Source organism: Amphibalanus amphitrite, unplaced genomic scaffold (genome assembly GCF_019059575.1).
Source record: "Amphibalanus amphitrite isolate SeventyFive unplaced genomic scaffold, NRLGWU_Aamphi_draft 000048F_arrow, whole genome shotgun sequence".
In the NCBI taxonomy this organism is placed as follows: domain Eukaryota; kingdom Metazoa; phylum Arthropoda; class Thecostraca; order Balanomorpha; family Balanidae; genus Amphibalanus; species Amphibalanus amphitrite.
Window position 1 is genome coordinate 934,368 of NW_024881544.1, and position 25,460 is coordinate 959,827.

Consider the following 25,460-nt stretch of genomic DNA (forward strand, 5'->3'; position numbering starts at 1 on the left):
TGCGAGTTGTTCGAGCCCTTTGTAAGTTAGGATGTTACTGAACGCAACCCTACCCTACCCTACCCTACCCCTACACTACCCTACCCTACCCTACCATACCCTACCCTACCCTACCCCTACACTACCCTACCCTACCCCTACCCTACCCTACCCTACCCTACCTTACCACTACCCTATCTACCCTACCCTACCCTACCCTACCCTACCCTACCCTACTTATACCCTACCCTACCCCACCCTACCCTTACCCTACCCTACTCCTACACTACCCTACCCTACCCTACCCTACCCTACCCTACCCTACCCTACCCTACCCTACCCTACCCTTACACTACCCTACCCTACCCTACCCCTACCCTACTCCTACCCTACCCTACCCTACCCTACCCTTACACTACCCTACCCTACCCTACCCTACCCTACCCTACCCTACCCTACCCTACCCTTACACTACCCTACCCTACCCTACCCTTACCCTACCCTACCCTACCCTACCTAACTGTACCCTACTTAACTCTACCCTACCCTACCCTACAATCCCCTACCCAACCCTACCCTACAATCCCCTACCCTACCCTACCCTACCCCACCCTACAATCCCCTACCCTACCCTACAATCCCCTACCCAACCCTACCCTACAATCCCCTACCCTACCCTACCCTACACTACACTACACTTCCACCGACAGTCCAAGTTTCAGCTAAATCGGCCCAGAAACGGCTGAGATATTGCAAAAACAAATTAATTGTATTTACTGGCGAATCCCCTTGGCGAGCGGTGCCTTGTGTCGGCCTTCGTTGGCTCTGATGCTTTTCACTCAGTTTTCTAAGCGAACAACTGAGCCTAAGGCACGTGCCCTCTGCTCGGCGCCGGTCGCGGCCCCACCACGTGCACACCGCTGAACCCACCCCCTCGAAAATTGAATACGACAAATGAGTGCACGCGTCCGACTTGCAGTGAAAATTTCACCCCCGTAGCCCTTACCGTTCCCGAGCAATAGCGTGTTTTTGCCGATTCTAATGTTAACCCTATGGGCACGCGAGCACGCGCCGCGGGCGCACCCCCGGCCCCATCATGTCCAAAATTTAATACGAGCTACGTGTAAAGGTGGCCCACATTGCTGTAAAATTTCACGGCCATAGGTCAACAGACGCCGCCGCAATAAGCGCTACAAAGTGACTACGTCGCACACGGCGGCGGCGGCGGCGGATTATTTAGGATTTATAATATAGACTAGAGGTACAGGTTTACGCGATAACTGTATGTTTTGATATGTATGATAAACGGATGCATTAGTTTGGGTGTAGAAACTTGCATTTTTATTGGTATTATTTGTGTAGAACTGGGTAACTGCTTTTAATTGAACTATAAAGTATGATGGTGATGCATGCGAGTTGTTAGAGCCCTTAATAAGTTAGGATGTTACTCAATTCAACCCTACCCTACCCTACCCTACCCTACCCTACCCCTACCCCTAACCTACCCTACCCCTACCCTACCCTACCCTACCCTACCCCTACCCTACCCTACCCTGCCCCTACCTCTACCCCTACACTACCCTACCTTACCATACCCTACCCTACCCTATCCTACCCTTACACTACCCTACCCTACCCTACCCTACCCTACCCTACCCTACCCCTACCCCTACCCTACTGTACCCTACCCTACCCTACCCTACCCCTACACTACCCTACCCTACCCTACCCTACCCTACCCTACCATACCCTACCCTACCCTACCCTACCGTTACACTACCCTACCCTTCCCCCTTACACTACCCTACCTTACCCTACCCTACCTACCCCTACACCTACTCCTACCCTACCCTACCCTACTCCTAACTTACCCTACCCTACCCTACCCTACCCTACCCTACCCTACCCTACCCCACCATACCATACCCTACCTTACCCTACCCTACCCTACCCTACCCTACCCTACCCTAACCTACCCTACCATACCCTACCCTACCCTCACTACCCTACCCTACCCTTACCCTACCCTACCCTACCCTACCCTACCCCTACCCTACACTACCCTACCCCACCCTACCTCTACACTACCCTACCCTACCCTACCCTACCCTACCCCTACCCTACAATTCCCTACTCTACCCTACCCTACCCTACCCTACCCTATCCTACCCTACACTACCACCGACAGTCCAAGTTTCAGCTAAATCGGCCCAGAAACGGCTGAGATATTGCAAAAACAAATTAATTGTATTTACTGACGAATCCTCTTGGCGAGCGGTGCCTTGTGTCGGCCTTCGTTGTCAAAGGTCAATGACCTGCCGGCCCACTCAGTTTTGCAAGCGAGCAACTGAGCCTATAGGCCTGGCTACACTATGCGTTTTCTGCATGCGTTTTTTGCGTGTTTGCGTGTTTTGCCTAATTTCGTTCTAGAAAAAGAACGATATTACGTTTTTGTGATGTTTTTTACCTATTATATCAATTAATATAAGCGTTATATGAGCTTTTGTTTACAACTAATGTAAAACATTTATTGTTGATAACTTTTTGCTATAATGATATTACGCGAAAAACGCAAACCCGCAAAAAACGCACGCAGAAAACGCACAGTGTAGCCAGGCCTTAAGCCCTAAAGCACGTGCACTCTGCTCGGCGCCGGTCGCGGCCCCACCACGTGCACACCGCTGAACCAACCCCCTCGAAAATTTAATACGACAAATGAGTGCACGCGTCCGACTTGCAGTGAAAATTTCACCCCCGTAGCCCTTACCGTTCCCGAGCAATAGCGTGTTTTTGCCGATTCTAATGTTAACCCTATGGGCACGCGAGCACGCGCCGCGGGCGCACCCCCGGCCGCATCATGTCCAAAAGTTAATACGACCTACGTGTAAAGGTGGCCCACATCGCTGTAAAATTTCACGGCCGTAGGTCAACGGACGCCGCCGCAATAAGCGCTACAAAGTGACTACGTCGCACACGGCGGCGGCGGCGGATTATTTAGGATTTATAATATAGATTGTGCATGGGTTGGAATATATCACGTGGGACAGAACGTTTAAAACTAGGGTGGTGCGAAAATGGTAATTGAAAATCAAAATGACATTTTTAGTTCACGAACGGTAAGCTTTTCATTTGTTATTTTAAAATCCTAATTTAATTATTGATTAGACTTCCAAATTTCAAACTCTGAGTTTGGCGGATGGGTCGAGTTTTAATTACGATGTGTTCAAAGAGTTATACGGCTTTCGGCTGTTCATCATACCATCAAATGGTCATCCAAATCGAATTTAAATCCCTGCTTCGCTTTGAGTGCTGCGTTGTTAAAGCGATTATCACGATTTATTTAACAAAGTTATGTTTGAAAATGTCGATACGCTATCGAGACTGAGTGCTTTGACACGCTATCTGTCTCGGCGCACTACAGGTGCTGCAATCACCTCCTCTGGGCCAACGCCACTCCATATCTTATCTATTAAGAGCGTTTTTACAAATCAGGAAGGCATATATTGTGGTCGGCCCGGTCATTTTGGTCTGTGGCCGTTGGACATTGTCGGGCGACTGTCGGTCACTTGTTCAGTCCGGTGACGGGTGCAGAGATGGAGCACAACTCAGAGGCCGGCGGCCAGTCAGAGGCGCCCGGAGGGCTCTCCCCCAACTACAACAACTCACTGGGCCGGCCGTCCCTCTACGACACCTATTACCTGCGCACCTACCAAAACTACCTGAGCGGCGACCGACTGCCGAGCGAGAACCACTTCCGTAACATCGGCTCGGTGGCCGATCACCAGCTGAGGCCCACGCTCGAGCAGATCCGAGAGGGAGACTTTATCAAAAAGGTGAGAACGCCGGCAATCCGGCACTGATGTGGCTAAATCATGAAAGTTATTTCCTTCTTGAAGTTTTGCCACTTTGAAATTTTAGGGGTGTCCGAACATAACAAATAAAATACATTTCAAAAGCCTCAGTCAAAACAGCATCGCGCACAGAAGGTATCGTTTTGAACACGGGTTCCAAAATTCGACAGACTTTGTCCTTCTTATTACGCAATAGTTTTCTTTGTATTAGTGCATAACCATTGGTTGAGAGGCGAATATCAACCAGTAAAGAGCCGTGAAAGCTACGAATAAAAAAAAAAACTTGCGCGAAAGGAAGTTCACCCAAGGAACGGCTCTGTTCGCAAAAGTATTGCTTAGCTACCATTTATCATTTACCCATATACCATTTACCTGTAATTACATGTTTAATATTATATGAATACTATTATGAATATGAATACATTGTACTGGAAAGGGTGCCTAATATCTCCACTTTGATCTCGAAGCCCTGTTCTTATTATAACTTTTGCTGCCGCTTTGTTTTTGCTGTGTTGCAGTTGCATTCCTACGCCGTAATTCTCTTTCATTTTCATTTTCAGCTTTTTTGCATTCAGTTTTATTTCCACTATGCAAAGCTGAGGGTTTAATAAAATATTTTTTGAAAACGTCAGTGTCAATGTGTTTGATTTCACCATCCATTTCAAATTATTTTAAAGCCTTCCGTCTATTAAATTCATAGATGGTTTTATGGATATTTTATTTTGCTCTTTGATACCATATTATTTCGCTCAATGTAGCCACCGAAATTAATTTCTGGACAATATTAGGTGCGGATATAATCTGTTATTTTTGCTGTTGTTTTTGCTTTTCAAGCATATGCCAATTTGAAAGGTATTATTTTTCTGGCCATGCATGCTGCATAGGTATATTAAAGGAGTTATTTTATTCTTTCATGACAAATTTATTTTCCCCTAAGAATTTATTCAAACCGCACTTAAATGCAACGAAAAAAAAATCCTGCCTTTATTATAGTTGTAACAGTGTGTCACAATAGTGATTTGACAAAAAAAGTCTTCTTTCCGGAATGCCGCCTTTTGTCAGTCGCCATTGACGGGAGATGTATGGCCGTTCCGCGTTTCCCGAGCCACCTGCTTGGGGTGGGTGCGATTGTAGTCACCGTGCCCCTATAGACGCTGGCTCCGATGGACTCCTGCGCTTTCAGACCGAGCGTCTTGCCGACTGATTTCTTTTGGGATGTTGCTATTAACGGTCCAGTCTCACACATTGGTAGATTATTTTGTTTTATATTTGCCGTTTTTGATATTTTATTGAACGACTAATGCTCCTAAGATTATACAGTTAAAGTATTTTTTTTTTATATTTCCGGAGGCGAATAAGTGATTTCGTATCTCTGTTGCTTACTAATGCATTTTGAGGTATAGTTTATAGGCATTTGCCCACAGAACCATACGCTTGATTTGATGACCAAATGATAGGAAGGAATATTTTTTTTTTTAGACTTGTATAACGGTGGCTCTTGTATTTGTGGTTTATATTTAAGTCGCTAGATTTACTTTGTATGAAACAGGGGCGCGGGAACTACTTCCAGACGGGGGGGGGGACACACCATGATAGAGATCAACTAGAGTACCCCCAAATTTAGGTTCTCACCGGTTTTAGGCCACTTATTTTTCACCCCTTGGCTTTTTCTACAAAAAAAGAAGACATTTGCAAAAAAGTGCGGTATTTCGTCTCAAAGTTGTGGGGGTACCGCCCACACAGCCCTAGAGTTGGGGGGGAGGGGGGGGGGAGCTGCCCCCACCCATGGGTTCCCGCGCCTATGGTATGAAGTATTGTAATTTTGCATGAGTAGCTGAGGAGTCTACAAGTGGTTCACATTTTGGGCGAAGTCTGGCCAAATTCCTGCTAATGGCTAATTCTGGTTTATTTAACGGTGCCGGAATTACGTCCGTTTTTTATTCATACATTAATTCATTCATTAATTAATTCATTCATTCATTCATTCACTCATTCATTCATAAGTTCATTCATTCATTCATTCATTCATTACATGCCATTCATTGTTCATTGGCTGGGTACTGGCTAATCCAACCCAACGTTGAGACTAAGCTGCCAGGTTTTGTCGGTCTCTAAGGGCTCCATTCGCCGGAACGTTCCCGCCTCGTTTGGTGACATTCCGCCGTACCCTTGGACTCGTCTCTGCTGGGTACCCTGCTGCCCGATTTTGCTCGTCTTTGACCGGGGAGACCGTACCGCCGAGGCGCGGCCGGTCGGTCCCTCCCAGACTGATGTATGTCCTGGTGAGTCCCTCGCCGGGTCTGGGTAGGGTGGCGGATTCCGGTGCTTTTTGTCCTCGGCTGGGGTGCCGAACCAGTTCGGTACGAAGGGCACAATGGGGCGTCCCGGGAGCGAACGACGCTGGTTTCCCTTTGGCTGCTCATCTCCGGCCGGCTGGAGGAGAGAGGGAGAGAGGAAGAGACAGAGAGAGGGAGGAGAGTTCGGGAGCGAGAGTCGGCTGCCAACGTCACTAACGAACTCTGGTGGGTGCCAAGCCGAGCGGGCGGCACGCGGTCGGGTCGGCTCGGCTCCCGGCGCGGCGGCTGGAGTCCGGCGCTGCACGATCCGGCTCGATCCGGCTGCGGCTCCTGTGGCTCCCGTGTGTACCGGGGAAGGAGGGGGGGGGGGGGGGCGCGGGCCGGCCTCCGCACGCCACTCACGGTCACCATGACCGCGCTGCTCGGTCAGCCCGGTCGGCGGCCGACGGTCGGTCACAACCCGCGCGCTCCCACGGGGCCGGCACGTTCAGGCTAACGCCGCCAGGCGGGCGACTGCGGTCTCTTCCGGCCGGACGGGACTCGTTTGGAGCTAATGGCTTGACCGATCACTCTACAAACGTTAAACGAGGATCGTTTTACCGACGACAAGCTTTTGAATGGAGTGCAGAAGTGACAAACGATGCACCCCGCACTGATATCGAAGCCAGGGATTGGACCAGTCTTTAGCAGGAGCTTTGGAGGAGATTGGTAGGGCTTCCTTTTCGCGATGGGCGAGCTTTTCTAGGTGATCTTCATTTGGACGATAATCTCTATTGATCGTTATTGATCGGCGTCATTGAGCACGAGATGGTGACCTGAATAGGTCTGACATCGCTCGGCCGACCTGAGGCTCGCAGCGAGTTGGTACGACATCCACGGCCAGAAGCTGTCTCGCTAGCTCGCTGAGGCCGTCCAACCTCTCGTTATCTCTGGCTCAGCGCGCGTCGGTAACCTCCGGTGGCCGATCCACAATCCGGCTGCGCTGACGTCGGACTTTTCTGATTGTGTCCCAGCGCGCCCCAGGCGCCTGGCAGACTCCTGGCACGGGCCGCTAATGAATCGCTCTTGATGTTGGTCATCAGCTGGTCACACCGGCGCGGCGGAACCTCCGGAAATGTCTCTGACGCGCCGCGGGCGCCGCGAGCGGACAAAACCGGCCGATACCGGCCGGCGCGGCGGTCCCACCAGAGCCGACGGCGACCCCACGTGGCCAGGTAGCCGAGGCCGCCCCACGGGGAGGGGCAGGGCACGAGCTGGCAACACGACCACGCCCGGCCTCGGTCCCGACCGCCGCCGCCGCGGGAGGCGGTCGCCGCAAACGTGCCCGTGGTTTGTGTGATGTTTTGACTGGCCCTCCTGCTTCGGTAGACTGGTTATTTTAAGTGGTGCCCGTGTTGTAAAACATTTGTTCGGCGTAGGTCGGACGTTAGCGACAGCTGTACTATTCTTGGCTGTACTTACTGCTACAGGCGAGACCGATCTGGACCACCCATTTGTTCTAAAAGTACCCGAAGACCAGAAATATACTGCTCCTTGAATCAGTCTGCTCTTTTGTCATGGTTACACTTAACCATGACGTGCTTAAAATTTTGTTTTGTTGATGTAATTAAATCCATTTCAGTTTTGCTCCAAATTGAGTCATTCGCCGGACACAAAATTGTCCTAAATGTTTGATATGCTTCCATATATCATCTGCTTCGCAGGAAATGAAATTGACAAAAACAGCAGCGAAAACTTGTCTAGCAAGCAGGGACTAGAGAAATCAAAGGTGGTCTTGGTCGTTCGGGTACGATTACCCTCTTGGATGCTCTGAATGTGCTTTTGACCTGGACGGCCTTCGCTACCGGGTCATAAACGAGCTTTATTGGGCTTTACGAGCCGCGGCTGAATTGGTATATAGCGTCGGCAAATCGACCCTGGCCGGGAAAAAATCCGGGCTCCATTATCTGACGGCCGTTAGTGGCGCGCGCCCCAGATTTCGACCACTCAACACCGGTGGCGGGAGGGGAGTTTGACGAGCCGCTGCTGCTCTCTTCACTGCGCTGCTCGGGTGGACTGCCTTGTTGCTGAGATTGTGCACGGTGACTGACGGGTTTTCGGGGCAATGAAGTGTGCCATCTTTGCTTGCCACAACAATATGGGCAGTCCCACTTCATCTGAAGATTTTCGTCCCCTCCCCCGAAGAGTGATATGGGTGAAAAAACTTTGGATGATTCTTTTAGCGCAAAGACGTATAAAGTTTGTGTTGTGCTGCTCAGGTAGAACTTGATATACGGAAGGTAATCTTGATTCTTGAAGTAGAACCACCCAACACCCATGCTCAGGTGATTGCCAGATTCTGATACTCTCTTAGCAGCATGCTTTGCGCACTAAAGTAATAGGTAACTACAGTAACACCATGTGAATGCCGGTGTCTTGTGTCTTAGGCCTAACAAAAAGTATAATGCTTATTCCATATTTAAAAACATCGTGATAATCATACAAGATAATAAGCTTTTTAATGGACTGGTAAGAACTGAATTCATTGAATTTAAAACCTTTCCACAAAAACAAGTAGTATGTTATCGACCCTTGAAGGACGTCAAGTACGGGTCATTTCATTTCTGTCCGGATACTCGTGTGCGCCGTGCTCGCGCTCGGAGCGGTGCGGTGCATTCCTCCGCGCACCGCCGCCACCGTAATGAGCGGGTCAGACCGTCTGGGCCGGTGGGCACTCATTACGGGGTGCCGCCGGCGGTGGGGACGGGCTCACCTTGGTCGGACCGCCGCCGGGCTCAGACGGGCCGGCGGCGCCCCTCTCGACGGGAAGCGCCCCTTCTCGCCTCCGCGCCCCTCTCCACTGGGCGACACCCCTTTCCACCGGCGCCCCTCTCCACTGGCGGCGCTCCTCTCCACTGCACTGGGCGGCACCCTTTCCACCGGCGCGCCCCTTCTACCAGCGGCTCTCGGCCCGGCTGGGTACCGCCAGACCGCCACATCCGTCTGCTGAGCGGCGACACGGCCACGTCCAGACCCATGTCCTCCATACCGGTGCTCTCGTTCACCTGAACCTCTGTCATCCGCATTCGTCCCTCTGTCCATTTCTGTCCTCGCCTGTCACTCACCGCTTGCTCGGACCTCCGCTGCCGCTCTTCGCCCACCTCCGGCTTCCCGTCTGTCCCTCTCCGTCCATCCTCAGACCTATCTTGTCACTGTCCCTCCAGCCTCTATCCTCCTCTGTCCCTCTGTCTACCCTCTATCCGCCCCTGTCCCTCTGTGTCCTCCCATGGCCTCCCAAGTCCCTCTGTCCTCCCCTGGCCTCCCCAATGTCCCTCACCCCCCCCCCCCCCCCCGGTCGGTTCTATGCCGACGGAGCCTCCCCGGTCCCTGTAGGACCTCCCTCCCCCACAGGTGCGCCGACAATGCCCAAAATGCCCATTGCCCAAATGGCTGCGCCATGATCTGTGGTTCCAACCTCACCACGCGCGGGTGAACCGTTGGCCACGCCGTGGTTCACGTCCCTGGTTCAGATATGCCCGCATTTGTTCAGGGGAAGGCCCGGAACTAGTGGCTGATAGCGCCGGGATAGTCGGCACGCTCAGCCTTAGCTTCCCTTTCGTTCATGATATCGTTTATTCATAGCGTTAGTACAAAATTAATCCAGGCTAACCGGGAATTGCATCCTATCGAATGCTAGACATAATGCTCTGCGTGTTTAGTATTCTATCGACGACTTGGTGCTGGAATGTTAAAAATAGCAAAAATGAATCAGGCATCCAGCCATCCACCTGGCACCGAATTATTATGAAGCATTTACCTTCTGTGTCTGCCTCGCTGTTGCCGAGGGCCATCCTCCAAGGAACTTTTGAGAGTAGTGATAAGCACATGCGTCGTTAAACTTATGCATCAATCAGCTTGTTATTCTGCCGTTCCGGGTGATGTGGCTGGCGGCTGGTCGTCCGATAATACGGCTAACCTCGCTTAGAATGGGCCCGGGCCATGGCGACGGGCCGCCCCTCGTCAGTCAGTGACTGACAGGCGAGGAGCCCTCCCTTCCCTCCCCTCGGGTCAGGCCTGTTACCGCCCGCGGCTAGGCCGGCGGAGGTGCGTTTGCTTTCGGTTGTGCCGGTGAGGATCGGACACCCAACACCGCGCCGGTCGGGATAGGATAGACACCGGACGTGGGTGCCCCGCCTTTTAGTTACCTGGTTACCTTCCCTGAGGGCACACATTATTTTTTTCTCTCTCAAATATGTGAAGCTGAGGTATGTCGGAAAGACGTGTCACCTTCCACGGAAGTCAAGGGCAGGGAGAGGGGTGGCTTCAAGCGCTAGTCCGGGACTTACCTATCAGTAATTCGTATGCGAACATGGGCACTTACGTCGTTTGATGTGAATATTTTGAAATAGTAACAAGTACCAGAAAATGTTTGTGCAGTTCAAAATGCAATGAACAATCAGTAACACCATGACTGTAGAACGGCACGGATTATAATTATTTTGTTTGTGTACAATTTTTTAAAGTTTGACGGTGCCTATTCAAAATTGCGTTTTGTGGTGTTTGACCAGTGTGGGGTTGACCGTACTGTTGGGCGCCATTCGTAATTGGACTGCATTCTCTAAGGTAGCTTCCCAGTGAAGCCTCATGACGTAGCCACTTAGAACTCCATTTGTATTCGGGAACGTAACTTCATGACCGTGCTGGCAGTTATTGAATCCAGCCTTATCCGTTTTGGCAGTAATTGAATGCAGCTGGACCAGTTTTGACGCTTAATTGAAAGCATGGGTTGACTGCCCGATCGGCGATCAATATCTTGCCTGAATGCCTTAGCCATGCATCTAATGCATTTGGCAGCTGGGTGGCTGGCGGCAAAAAACCTGGCGAGTCATGCCCTGAATAGCCCTGCTGACGTGCACATATGAACGCTGCCGTGGGCATTCACGGACTAAATGCCATTGACTCGCGTCCAGTGCGGCCGTCGGTTACATTACATCCAGTAATATCCACCGAGAAACACGGTCTCACAACTCGGCTATCCATCTTGTCCACAACCAGCAATCGTGAGCCTGAATTATCCGCATTGCAGCCTTTATTTTTAGAAATTCACTCCCGAGTGCTTTTAGGCATGAACATTGGGCTGCATGAAGTGAAGGGAACTATCTGACAGTTGCAATGAACCTGCTCAGATTGAAAGTCATATCAAGATCATTCCTTCACAAATTGTCGTTGATACCGGGTGCCAAGTGTGTGTGTGTGGGAGGGGGGGGGGGGTGCACCCAGCGCTGTCCTCAAACCACGAAGAGGTCGGCAGACGGCGCCCGCTGCCGGCTCCTGTTTGCTCCCGTTGGCTCCCGTGGATCCGCTTCTTGCTGCCGGGGAGCCACCCTCAGCCCTGGAGAGGCGGGGAGCCCGGAACCCTGCTCCCGTTGGCTCCCGGGCACTGGGCAGTCACCGACCGCTGCCGGGGAGCCTCCCTCAGCCCGGTAGAGGCGGGAGGAAGGCTACCGCCCACTCGGCTGGCACGCCCGCGTGCAGAGGCCCGCGTGCAGAGTGGTGTCTCAGTCTCGGGTCGCCCCTCCCCGGCACCCCTGGGCCCGGCACACAGACGTTCCAGGAGCGGGTCGCTAATTCGACCGTGGACGCTGGCAACCGACCTGAGGGCGATGGCCTGTCGAGCTTCTGCAGATACGAGCGACACCAGAGCCGCGGCAATTCCGGTGAATCGGCTACAAACCTGCGGCACAAACATTTACATTGGGGTGGTCATTTTGCGATGTTATGACACGAGGTTATCGTTGAACCGAAAAGTTGCTATAATTACCCTCAAGTATCGGACTGAAATGCCGCTCATAGCCCTAATCATATACATACATGAAAATACCTATGCTTCATGTTTAATGTATGCTTATGTTACTATATACAAAGTTAGGAATGTCCGTGTGGTCAAGTTAGGGTCTGTGTGTTTTGTAAACGGAAAGAGCCTGGCAAATAGTAGCGTTGCAAATGAGGCCGGAGTCCACAAAACAAATCAAAAGGGTTCAACCAGAGCTTCGCTGACAGACGGGACGTTTAAACATTGCAGATTCATAGTATTTGCCAATTTAATGAATTACCTACTTTTTATTTTAACAAATTCATGGCCGTTTTTATCGCAATACTTTAACACGTTGTTTCTTATCTTTGAAGACTGCTCATTTTCATCGTAATCTAAGCTAACATTCAGTGGTTGTACTGTACATATAATAAGTCGCGATGTCTTGAGCAGTGCCATGCACGCTGCACAGTGCACACCTCATACGGAATTTTAAGGTTTCCGACGAGTTAGATGGTTGCCATTGGATGGAACTACTGATTCCGGTCGAATTCGACGCAAAGTGAGATGTGGGCAACACACCTGGACCACGGCCCGGTCGGTCGGTCCGCCTGGAACGTTCGTCCCGTGCTCTCATGGCAGCTGGCCGGCCGCCGCGCCGGCGTCACTCGGTCTGGCCGCGGCAGCTGCTGACCTGCCAACGACCCCCGTCCGCTGCACTCGCCACCTCTGTTGACCAATCTTAAATCAGCGGCATTCATAAATTAGCATTTATGAATATGAATTGTCCCAGTAAAACACCTCCATGTCTACAGCTATTTTTTCTACGGTGCCATGCATAAACATCAGCACGGGTCTAGCTAAAGAGAATGGATATCTTTGACTCACAATAATATCTCTGATCTTGATTCTTCGGTTCATTGGTACGGGCCGGCGTTCAGCCAATAACTACACCTCTGATCATCGATTACCCGTCCTTGCGGCGTTACGAGCGCGCCACGTCACCTCCTACGTAACGGGTGGCGAGGTGCCACTGCCAGCTGGGAACGCAGCGTCTGCCAACAGCGCAGAACGCTGCACCGTTCGAAAACATGACCCGCATCCCGTCCGCCGGCGACCCTGGATGACGGGTTCGCGGTGCCGAATCACCGTGATAGGGTCGTGTCAGGTCACACCTGTGCCCGGCGGCTTAGGCTCGTGTAGCGACACAGAATACAGGGTGATTTTTTTTAACTGTTAAAAAGTAAACGTCAATGGTGGTCCCTAAATCGAAAAATCTTGTGCAAAAAAGCAATGCACGTGATAGATAAATCTGGGACATTTTGTATGGTGTCATGATTTGTCCCTTTTAACCGAAGGCCTCGGCCCCAGTGGAGCCTGAAAATGTCCCACCAATCGGGCACGCATGGTCCACCGCCGTTCAGTAAGGAACGACACAAAACGATGATTTTGAAGCATTGAGGCAGTTCGAAGCATACGATCATCAAGGGGATACCTCAGAAAGACGTTAAATAATGCACGAACAAGCTTGTAGTCATAAATAACCTTCAAACGGTCCATCTGGCGTATGTGCATCCTCTGAAGAATCAGTTGTCTTCTCGCGGCGGCCTATGAAGGGGCGCGAGTCGCGTGGCAGCCATCTCTTGATATTAACCGGAAGCGGCCAAGTGGAAAATTGTTCCGGACCGGTAGTGATTGACATGGAACTGGGTCGGTGCCGGCGGCGGGTGGCCCTCCGCGGGACGGTTGGGTTCCGGCGCAGGGTAGGGGCTAGCTAGGTTCGGTGACGGGTTTGGCCGGGTCACAGTATCCAGGGAATGTCACATCACACTGTCCAGAGCTGCTGCCGCGCGCTGGCTGGTTTCTTAGACCCTTCTGCTGCGCGTTGCTGTCACCAACTTCAAACATTTCTCTACTCGTATGTGATATTAAGGACATGTGAAAATTCAAATTGTTATGGCTTCTTACCGCCTGCATTAATCTGATCTAAACCACATTTCAACCACGGTGGAGGGTACGACGACCCTTTATACTACTTTGTTTACGTCATGTGATGGCTGATGCATGTCACACTAATGCTGATGTTATAATAAAACAGACAAATACGTAAGTGCTGACTGCTGAAGTTGAAGAACTAAATCCACTTGTTTTCGCATCACGCACGGAAGCCCACTGCCCCCCCCCCCCCCCCCAACAACTGCTGGATCCCTTCATCAACTATTGATGATATAAAAAAGTGCCCTTTTATAACTACTATACGGTATACGCCAACCGCAGTGACGTTTGTCGGCCTTTGTAGAGTTATCATCGTGTGCTACCGCTGCCAGTCTCCACCACCCAGCCGCCTGACTCCGAACTCGTTATCTGTTTCAGGATGCGGGCGATGCGGAGGCAGACGCCGACCAGACCGAGCTCAAGGGAAAAGTCATCAAGTTCGGATGGATCGAAGGAGTATATGTAAGTTTTACCGCGGATAATGATTGCTCATCTTTCAATGTTATGCTGTTCGTTGCCTGCATCTTCATGGCAGTTTTCTTTTTGCTTCATCCATTTTTGTGGAAATTTCACATGACCATTGAGTACATCAGCGTCAGTGATGGATTCCCGCCGGTGGCACCCTGTCCCTAACACCCGGCTGACCGGTTGGTATGACGGCAGATGCGGTGCTTGCTCAACATCTGGGGCGTGATGCTGTTCCTGCGTCTGACCTGGGTGGTGGGTGAGGCTGGAATCGGTGAGTACTGAGTACCTACTGCCCCACGAACGGCCGCACATCGGGCCACAATGCGTTATTCATGCCATCTTGGTACTACTATGCTGGCGAATGGCGATTATCAATATTCTCCAGGAATGGGCTGATTAGCAGAACATACTTGTTCATCATTTATGTTTATCATATTTCCTGGGTTTCCTATACATCACTGCTTCTTGAATAAAGTAATTGGGGATAGTCTGTAATAGCACTCCTGTTGAAATCGATGCCACTGCCTCGCACCCTGAGATGATGGACCGTACGAAGCGGACTGTCGGTCTCCTGGCGGGTCCATCGACTGACGCGTTCGTTTGCCGCCTCAACCTCTCCCTCCACCAGTACATTGCAATCAGTGGTAGCGACAGGTCGTTCTACGTAGATACAGCAGCCCGCTCTTGACCCCGACACTTCGTATCCAGTCCCAGCGGACCGCTTCTCATCCGTTCCTGACCTAGCGGACCGCTGTCTGTCCCAGTCCCGGTTGCTATCGGGGCCAGCGCACCGGGCGGGTTTTGCCCCGGCCACGTGGGCGGGCTTCCTCAGAAGTGCAGCGGCTTATCAGACACAAGGAAGCTCAGGCATTCTAACGGATGGAGGAACTCGGATTTCTCAGAAAAGCACCGTTGACATGACTTTGTACCCTCGTGGATTCAGATGAATGGTGGGTAAGCGGACTTCCCTTTCCGCTTATTCCATTGCACTCGCTTTGCACTGTTACCGGTATTTCATTTTTCACGAAGCCACTTATGATAAGTACAGTTAACGGGAAACATATTATCTTTTTGCTGAAGCATTTTATAATGCGTCATTATATTTTCATTAACGGGTGTGGTTAATATTTGCGCGTCACTGAGTTGATTGGTCCTCGATTGGCTGAATATTGACTGCTCCTCCCAGCCGCTAACAAGTGGCGGGGCTGCCCGACACCCGAAACACCTATCCACCTCTTCCCATAGTTCCAGGCCCAACCACTCCTTCCATTATGCCCATTGTGTCCAAATGCCACCACCACTCTAGCATCCGTTCTCCAACAGTAATTACCTATCAAACACGGTAACATCATGGATTGAGCTCGACTGGGCTGAACGCGTGTCGTGTCCCCTAACGGGCGCGAGGGGACGTGAAGTTATCGGTGCGGATTTCCGTTAAGTGCAGGAGTTATTTCAATTCCGGTGTGTTTCCGGTCGAGCCACTGTCGCCAACGCTGTGGCAGATTGATGGGCTATTTCCATTAGTGGGAGAGTGTTTCCATTAGATGAGGATCATAGGATTTGTGGGTGGGAATAGTCAGTAGCTCATAAGCCGGTTTGTTAGCCATTTGTGGGTCACAATTCACGACTGATTTTGGCTCATTTTGTTTACCGTTTCAATGTATTGCTTGCTGGCATTGTATCGATTTGGAGTTCTATTTCAAACGTAACGCAGTTCGCTGTTCAGCGTTATTCAGTGGTCTACTCTACTCTGCTCTCCTACTCTATTTGTGCTGACCAAATGCTGGGTTCGCAGTGCTGGCTCAGACGAATTGTGAATCACGAACGTTTTGGCAGTTCGGCGTTTCGAAGAATGGGAGCATATTTTCGCTGTCTAGCACGTAGTTCACACAACTTTGTGAGAACTCACTGGAATTCGTTATGAGCTAACCAGAAAATGCATGAACAGCGCTGCGCAATAGAACTAACTGTTGGAACTATCTAAAGCATAACCAGGCTGTTGTGTTGGGCGGTAAACCGACTGAAATATCGCAGTCGTGACGGGTCCTCGGTGTATTATTTCTCGCCGTTTTGAAAGGCGGCCTGGAGCCGGAAACAGAGCGGTCCCACCGTCCCGTCGTCCCGTCGTCCCACAGTCCCCCGTAGACCCGTTGTCCCCGACCGTGTCCCACCGAAAACTGGTTTGCTCCGGACTGTCCGACGGCCGCGCCGGCCGCCCGGAACACTTCCCAGGGCTGTGGGAGGGAGGGTCGGGCCGCCGACTATCGCCGCTACTCTTAACCGGGCGGCTATGGTCCGCCCATTTACCGAAATCGCCGAACGCTGAGCGGGCTGAACGGCTAGAAACTCCGCCGAGTTGGCAGATAAACGCTATGTGCCATGCACTGCCGTCATGCTGCCGAACTCGTCGCGTTGGTTGTCGGTTTACTGTCAGAGTAAATGAAGTTAAAGTTATATTGGATCGCTTGACATTACAGTTGACCGTGATTGTTGACCGTTGCGAATGACACTTATGAGACCATCCATTACCGAGCTAGGGTAGTGTGGGGTAATTTGAACATATTTTTACGTCTTCTCCGTTGTACCGAATTCCAGCTCAACCCTGGATGAAGAAAAACTGCTTCAGTAGCGCAAGTGTCACTTGCTTTCACCATGCAAGCCTCATATTTGGACGAGCCGAGCACACCTTGAATAGCATAGCCTCACTTCTCCACCAAGTCACGGTGTGTTCAAATTGCCCCACCGTGGGGTAATTTGAACATACTGCCTTTACCTGTCATAAAAACGATAGTCTCGCCAGACGATAGTCTAGGATAGACGCCAGACGATAGCCAAACGATAGTCTTCGGACATATTTGGACAAATGGCTGACTTTAACATTTTTGAACGGAAATCAACGAAAATGCCGGACATTAGACGGATATTAGACGTAAATCTTATAGAACTGGCATCACTAATCTGCTACTGCTTTGGGTCGAAAATATTGGCAAAAAAAAAAAAACTGGAAGCGTTGTTTTTTTCGAAGCTATCCCTGTCTTCATTGAAATTCTTACACTATGTTCAAATTACCCCATGCTAAAAGTTATTTTACCATTGCCATATTTAAAAACAGGTTTCAAAAGCAAATTTCTTGGATTGAAGGCACTGATTAGGTCATTGTACAACAAAAGCCGTTGCGTATTAGGCGCTAGCAATGCAAGATTTTGCGCTACAATGAAGTTGCAATGACGTTTTTTTAGGCGTTTTTACTTGCGAAATTGATTTTTTTTACAGTGTGCGTCAACATCTTCATTCCCTGAAACTTTAAACCCCGTTCATATGATAGCCTTTTCAGTTACGATAATTTCCCTCATTGGTCTTATTGTCATGCCACTAATGCATTTTCCGTAATTTTGTGTTTTTCACACTATGTTGCCGCACCGGTTTTTTTTTTAAGCGAAAGAAATACATTTATTACATGGACACTGGAAATTGACCGTCGACTGATTTGATCATATAAGCATGAGCCCATCCATTCGGCATCGGCACAGCAACATCTTTAAAGCGATCAACTGCCTACGTGTAGAGCAGAACGCATACAAAATTCACACTTTACATGAGCATTGAGCAGGCCACGGTCCGCTCAAATCCTGGACCTGCTGTTGAGAGTCGGACACGCGCACGCTCCGGGACAGCACAGGGAAGAGGACCGCGAGCGTGTCATGCGCAGCTCCTCTCGACAGCCGTCCGCAGGGGTCAGTGGTGGTGGGTGGTCCGGTGGGTCAGCCACTGAGTCCAGCGGCGGCCCCGCAGCAGACTCGTCATCCGGTGCCTCAATTGACGGAGTGCTCATGCTCGGGGTCAGCCTGGACGATGGCGTCGGTGACGGTCCCGGTCTGTTGGCCGCTGCTGGTTTAGCTGTGGCCAGCACGGAGGCAGCGTTGCCCCTTGCCACAGCGATTGAAACCCTTTGTGCCAGCCAGACTGTTTCTCGTTTGTCCCCGGTGCGGCATATAGTGTTCATATAGTGTATAAATGTTCAAATTGCCCCACATGTTCAAATTACCCCACCTACCCTATCGTCTAAGTAATAAAGCAGCCGACGCTCTATTCAAGTTGTCACCATCCGTACACAATGACTGATAGAGCTCGGAAATATCAGAGCGTGATGCCTGAAGGCAAGTAACAACTATTAATATACACACCTGCAATATCAATCAATATCAATCAATATCAATCAATCAATATCAAAAATGCACATCTCTTTACCAATATCACCGCGCCCGTTTGTCTGAATGAGCGCTTTGTCGTTCGTTGCACTGACCCGGGTTTTGGTCCTCTAGTGGAGGCTCTGGCCATCATCTGCGCTGCGAACATGGTGACCGTCATCACCACCATCTCCATGTCTGCCGTGGCCACTAACGGACAGATTAAAGGAGGTGAGCGGCGACAAGGGTCTGCTGGGTAGCGTAAGGGTGTGCAGGGGAGAGTCCCAGCTTAGCTGACTGCGGAGAGCGGGATGACGAACAAGTTAGATGGGGAGAAGGCTGTTACTGTTCACTGCTTGTTAACTGGTCGCAGATTTTCTGCTCATTAGTCTATTGGCTTTGCGCCGCGGATACAAAGTCTGTATTGAAGACGGAGAAGTTTTATTTGAGACATGCATTTTATTACCCTTTTGGATAAAACGCACGCCATATGCCACGCTCGCTCGTCTATAACGCCTCCCGTCCCTTCCGCAGGCGGTATTTACTACATGATCTCCCGCTCTCTGGGTCCCGAGTTCGGCGCCTCGATCGGCCTGCTGTTCACCGTCTCCAACTCAGTGGCTGTGGCCATGTACGTCGTCGGCTTCTGTTCGTCGTTCAGCGACATGCTGCGGGTGAGTCGATGGATGGATGTCACGGTCTCCAGACTCAAACCTTCGCTGGACCGGGGCGCGGAGTATTCGAGCCTACTCGGATCTCGCGACTGGCCTATAGCGATCAGAAGCCGGCGAGATTGGCGGGCTCGTGTTTGCGCCTTCCGCCGGCGCTCATGTTCGTGAGGAGTCGTGTTCGATCCAGCGGGCCGCCGGACCCGCTGACAGCGGGACCAGTGTTCGCCATGGGCCGGGCCAGCCCAATGGGCCATGGGCTGGGCTGGGCTATGGGCTGGGCTGGGCCCTTAAATATAAAGGATCGATGGGCTTGTGGATGGGCTGGGCCAAGAACTGTACAGTGGAGTCAGGGGTTCGCAAAAGAGACAAAAAATATAATTGCATAGCTTATTAGTGTGCGAGACTCAAAGACGAGTTAATAAAGCACGCATGCAATGTGCATTGGGCATGCTGCTCGCAAAATATTGTTTCTTTGCTAGCTTTGAATACCTGTGTCCAGTGTCAATAATTTGTAATCCATTCGTTTTTGACGGGCTTGGCCGGGCTGGGCTTTGACGAGTTTTACCATGAATGGGCTCGGGCTGGGCCGGGCTGTGAACCCATGGGCCTGGGCTGGGCTGGACTGGGATTTTGCGGCCCGTGGCGAACACTGAGCGGGACCCAGACACGAACGGAGCAGACACTGGACACGGCTGGCTGCCGGCGGGCACGCCCCTCGCCGGGCCGCCGGGCGGCGGTCGGGTGCGGTCACAGGGGTCGGCGTGGGTTGGTGGGGGCTGGTGACCCGACTCCACACCGTACTGGACTGCAACAGACATTCCCTGCTCCCTCTGCTACTAACTGACCGTCTCTCGTCTTACTCCATCCTTCCTCCACCACTCTTCCCCCTGTTTCTCTCTCTCTCTCTCTCTCTCTCTCTCTCTCTCTCTCTCTCTCTCTCTCTCTCTCTCTCTCTCTCTCTCTCTCTCTCTCTCTCTCTCTCTCTCTCCACCCTCTTCTCTCTGCTCTCTTCTCTCTTCTCTCTTCACTCTTCACTCTTCATTCTTCACTCTTCTCTCTTCTCTCTTCTCTCTTCTCTCTTTTCTCTTCTCTCTCTCTCTCCACTCTTCTGTCTCTCTCTCTCTCTCTCTCTCTCTCTCTCTCTCTCTCTCTCTCTCTCTCTCTCTCTCTCTCTCTCTCTCTCTCTCTCTCTCTCTCTCTCTCTCTCTCTCTCTCTCTCTCTCTCTCTCTCTCTCTCTCTCTCTCTCTCTCTCGTCCTTCGCAACTGCAACCTGCAGTTATCCTCTGAGTGGCGGGCGCAGGGTCCCACAAATCCGTGTCGGGACGCCGGTGGCTGTTCTGTTACCGTGTTGCCCAACAGTGCATCGTAAATGTTGGGGCGCGGTGTAGCGTTGTTTGCGCTATCGGAGACGGCCTAGAGCCATTACCTGCCGGCCTTCGTGGCCGACACCGCATTGCAGAGGGTGGTCCGGGAACTCACTGCAGGGTGGAGCTCCCGGAATGCTATACTGGGTAACGGCTGAGTTATAAATAAGCATTATTAAATAATAATGTTAAAAGCAGCTCTTGGAGGCTAGCGTGCTAATGGTTCCCCGATTGTCATTGCTGCATTGATTCAGCTGCCTCGTGTTTATTGTTAGCTCGTCGTGACTACTTATTTCCGTTCGCTACACAATGCCTCCCTTCTCGTACTCCTGACCCCCCTCGTGACGGCACATTCTTTGCGTGTCCCTCTGGCAGGAGTACGCCGGCGAGGACGCCATGATCGTCGACGGCGGTGTCAACGACGCTCGTATCATCGGATCGGTGGCCATGGTTCTGATCCTGGCTCTGGCCATTGTCGGCATGGACTGGGTGACCAGGGTGAGTCGGGGGGTGGGGGGAGTCACGGGGGAGGAGGTCAGACACCAAATGGACTCTGCGGGTCCGGCCGGTCGCCGCCATGGGAGCCGTCGGAGCACCCAGCGGGCGGCAGCGGTTCGGTGCTGCCCCGAGCGCGGGGTCGATACAGCAGACAGGCGGAGACACAGGTGCAGCGGGCAGTCAGTGCGGCCGGCGGCACCCCAGGACCCAGCTGTTCGTATAACCGCACACGGGACCACGCGTCCGGGATTGGCTCGCATAGCTGACGCGCTGGGGTGATCGGGGGAGGTGCGATGGGGTGCAGCCCGTCACTAGACTGACAGACCTAAACCTCGGATTGAAGCTTGCTAAACCTCAGACCGCAATGGCCGTTCTGAGATGGCTCTAAATAATTCACGAGTATTTTAACCCGCGCCCCAGTGGCGGTCTCCGCCAACTTCGCCCTAGTGTGGGGGGGGGGGGGCATATGTTACCACCCACCTCTAACTCAAAAACTAAGAGGGCTAGAAAGACGCGGTAAAAAGCAGTCGATAGCTCTTGATGCGTACGTTTGAAAGTATTTCGGTCACTTTTCATCTTAGAGCAATATTGGGGTCACCAGAGGTCATCAAAGGTCAAAATTTGCGAATTGTCATTATATTTTTTTCAGAAAACATGCCATTATCTCAGGAACTATGATAGCTAGAAAAACGCTGGGAAAAGCAATCGATAGCTTTTGAACTCTTCTTTTGATAAGGTCATCATCAAAAATGACCTCAGGTCAACGGTTTAGCCTCCAGAGGGCAAAAACTCCAAAAATAGCTGTTTTCAAGAAAAGTGTTTTTCGACAATAACTTTTGACTAAAAAAAAACTAGGTCATTTCTAATGCCAGAATCGTGTTCCTCTCGCCGAGACGCGTCGAATGAACTATAATTTGACCTTGAAAGGTCAACTTCAAAATTTGACCTCAGGTCAAGGTCATGACCTGACCGTAAAAGGTCATGTTGCATATCAGTCGATGCGTCTCGGCAAGACAAACACAATGAGGCCAACCCCAGCGTTCTATCTCTTTCCAATCGAGAGTTATTGGCAAAAAACTGTTTGTAGCCTCAAATGACCTCGGATGACCTTTCAAGAGGCTATCAGCAAAAACGACACCTTGGTCGTCACGGGTGGTCCAAATCATCGTTATCCTGAAATATTTGGACTGTTCCTATGCGTACACACGGATCTAGAGGCATTTTCGTTTTTCTCCATTGACTTATAATGGAAAGGTCACGCCACTGACCTGACCTTAGGTCACGCATATAAAAAATCCGAGATATACAAATTGTAGGCACCCATAACATCATGTAATCCACCAAGTTTGAAACCTCTCTGACAAACACTGCAGGCTGGACATGATTGCAAACTTTTTTTTAGGCTTGGTCAGTTAACTTGACCTAATGACCTGACCTGACATGACCTGGGGTCAAAAATTTCACACATTGTCCAAAATTGATGTACCAAAAGCTACCCCAAGCGGCGCGGCGCTACGCGCCGCGGTTTTTTATTTATACGAAAAAAAACGCGACAGGTGGTAACATATGCCCCCCCCCCCACTGGGGCGAAGGTTAACTGATCGTAATTGGCTTCTGTGTAGTTTTCACGTGAAATCATCGCAATATTTTAAATATCCCTGTGTAGCTGTAAGTCGTGTGATCTTTCATCATCTCATATGGTTTACATTAATTCAAACGAAATAAGGTCGTCTGAGCAGTGTAAGAGCACTGAGCAAATGGCATACAGTGCAAGGTAATAGATAAGCAAGTTATCAAGTAATGCCATGTTTGGTAAATAAATGTAATTGCACCTGGGTTCCAGCTTCTCAGTCAGACCATTCGGTTGACGCGCTTGGCTGGCCGCTATCCCTCCCGTTTCCCGGTCATGATTCGCTGAACCTGTCCGGCTCACCTCGGCGCGCTATCGTCGCCCCTCCCCTTCCCCTGGAATCCTGCCCCGGAATCCCCCGGACTCCTCCCCCGGAATCCTGCTCCGGACTCCTCCCCCGGAATCCTGCCAAGGTCTGGTGGCCGCCGCCGGCGCTGGCCGCGCCTTCTCCGCCGGCAGCGGTGGCTCCTACAGACACCTCTGGCCATCAGTCCATGGGGGCGGCAAAAACCGGCCGAAAAACGGCCGGCCGGTCAGCGCTGAGTGACTGCTGACTGATGGCCGCCACCTCAGCGGCGGAGGCGGCTGGGTCCGAGCTAACCCGGCACCCGGGCCCTGGCCCCTGTTTCAAGGCACGCTGCCAGCCGCTGCCAGCGCATTTCGCGAGCTGACGTCACACTTATGGTAGTGTTGGAGCAATGGGCTTGTTGATGTCTCCATGGAAACCCGAATTGCCACGTGTGCTGGCAGCGGCTGGCAGCGTGCCGCTAAAACACCGCCTTGTTCCACCGCACGCCGTTACCCATCGCTACAAGAGATTGACGTGTGGTAAAACAGGGCGCGGGTTGGCTCCTTGGTCTATCGCCCGGTCTTCGCCAGCCCATGCACCCAGCCTCCTCCACCGCTGCAATCCGCCGTTCCTGACTCACCCTGTGCGCAGTCACCTGCTTCTCGTGATTCCCCACATGTCTGACAGACCTGTCCGGTCCAGTCACCGGGCGGAACCGTCATCCTTCTTAGATGCCGGTCCGGGCGTTCCTTGTAAACTAGTGAGACACAGCTGACTAAGGGTTAACGCTGATTAGAAGTACACGGTATTCGTGACTGCTGATATTCCTGTCTGGTGAAGAGATCGCTGATATTCCTGTTTGGTTAGAAGTTGCAGCGAGGAATACGGTCAGAATTAGTAGAATTACGTGCCCACTAGTCGGTGTTATTCACGGCGCCTGCTGCGTACGGCCGGTGACTGTCGTGCGTCCTATCACTGCGTCATTAGGCGTTTCCTGCGCGTGTGGGGAGGTCGCGCCGGGTCAGCGGGGGGGGGGGGGGGCACGTGCGGTCACCTATCTGTGGCCGTGCTATCGGGCGCAGCGGGCGCTTCCCATCGGCGGCGGCGGCCTCTGCGTGCGGCGGCGAGTCAACAGAGGCTCGGCGGCGGCGCGTCCGGTGACCGGGCGGCGACCAGAGGCGACCGACGCCGCTATCGGCGCCTCCCGCCGCGCCGGCCGGCCGTCCGCCCGTCCGCTCGTCTCCCACGGTCGCGACCCCTCCCGAAAACGACCGGTGGCGCCCAGCGTGTGCCGGCTCCGCTCAGCAGACTGATAGCGGCGCCCAGCCTCTGATCCGGATTATGTAATCACCGGGATAATATGGGGGAAAAAAACTGTCATCCAGCGGTTATATAAGAACGGGCGGCACGACCACTTTGATGTCAGTGAAGAAGCGCGGATCTCAGAGCACCCTTCTCTATCTCGCAGGTACAGACCACCTCCGGTCAATGAGTACAACTACACACAACACCACACATGATACACTGAATGGCTCAAGATCGACTTATCGATGTCCTCGTAAGAAATAATGCATTGGTGAACACTGAACACATTAACCAGTTACGAGCGTCGAGCACTTGAAAGTTGCACGTCACTCTCCAGACAGTCGATAATTTAGAAACTCCAAAACCCTAAGAGCCAACAGGACCGCACAGTTCCAAAGACGCGGCTTGATTACTTGATTCCTTCTGATCAACTGGGAATATTGTGTCTCCTTCACGAAAAAAAAAAACACATTATTGCTATGTCATAGCTTAAGTGGTTCTTTTTGATTTTGTTAGGATTTAATTCAAAATCACATCTTAATCTGTTACTCGTCAATCGTCATCAAAGGAGTATCTTACACAATTGTGAAGCTATATTCGTCAAAATTGGTTTGTAGGTAGGTATGCGTATTGCTTATCCTCCGTGCCATCTCTTTCCGTTTTTACATTATTTCTTGGAAAGTTGTTAGCATTTTGCCTACAATGCTTGAGGTTGGCATGGACAATTTTACATTATTTTAGCCGCCCGCCCCAGTCAATGCTTCTTTATAGTGACGGTCGTTTCTGTTCAGGCGCATTTCTGTTACTCAGATCGCCGATCTAAAAATATTTTGGCTGATATGAAAAAGGGTTTTTGTAACGAGCTGATTTAAAGGTAGTGTGCCAGCTTTCTTGGACCATATGGAGTTAATGACCCGGATAAGGAGAACCGGATTTTTAGAACTTATCCATACCTTCAAAACTTATAGAAACGTCTTAAATTCTTCAAATTTTGAGTACCCCAGTGCGAAATTCGCCCCGACGGGTTGTCGGTCGTACCCCAACCACATTTCACACCACTATGAACAATAAATGCACACACTAAAATCGCTATTACCGATAGGCTCATCCAATCAAGTTTCGATAAACCCGTTC

The 25,460-nt window shown here is 51.3% G+C and overlaps 1 protein-coding gene across 5 annotated transcripts in view; it reads left to right on the forward strand.

Annotated features, from left to right (window-relative positions):
* LOC122377659 (bumetanide-sensitive sodium-(potassium)-chloride cotransporter-like) overlaps positions 1 to 25,460 on the forward strand; it is a 65,826-nt gene that overhangs the window by 15,476 nt on the left and 24,890 nt on the right. For 3 of the 5 annotated variants that reach the window (XM_043357956.1, XM_043357955.1, XM_043357959.1), the window contains exons 2-6: positions 14,292 to 14,375; positions 14,577 to 14,652; positions 18,704 to 18,799; positions 19,103 to 19,242; positions 20,980 to 21,102. In XM_043357956.1, coding sequence (XP_043213891.1) covers positions 14,292 to 14,375; positions 14,577 to 14,652; positions 18,704 to 18,799; positions 19,103 to 19,242; positions 20,980 to 21,102 — 519 coding nt within the window. Of the gene's footprint in view, positions 1 to 3,135; positions 3,813 to 14,291; positions 14,376 to 14,576; positions 14,653 to 18,703; positions 18,800 to 19,102; positions 19,243 to 20,979; positions 21,103 to 25,460 lie in introns of those variants that run through there. The other 2 variants (XM_043357958.1, XM_043357957.1) reach the window with 2 other exon arrangements.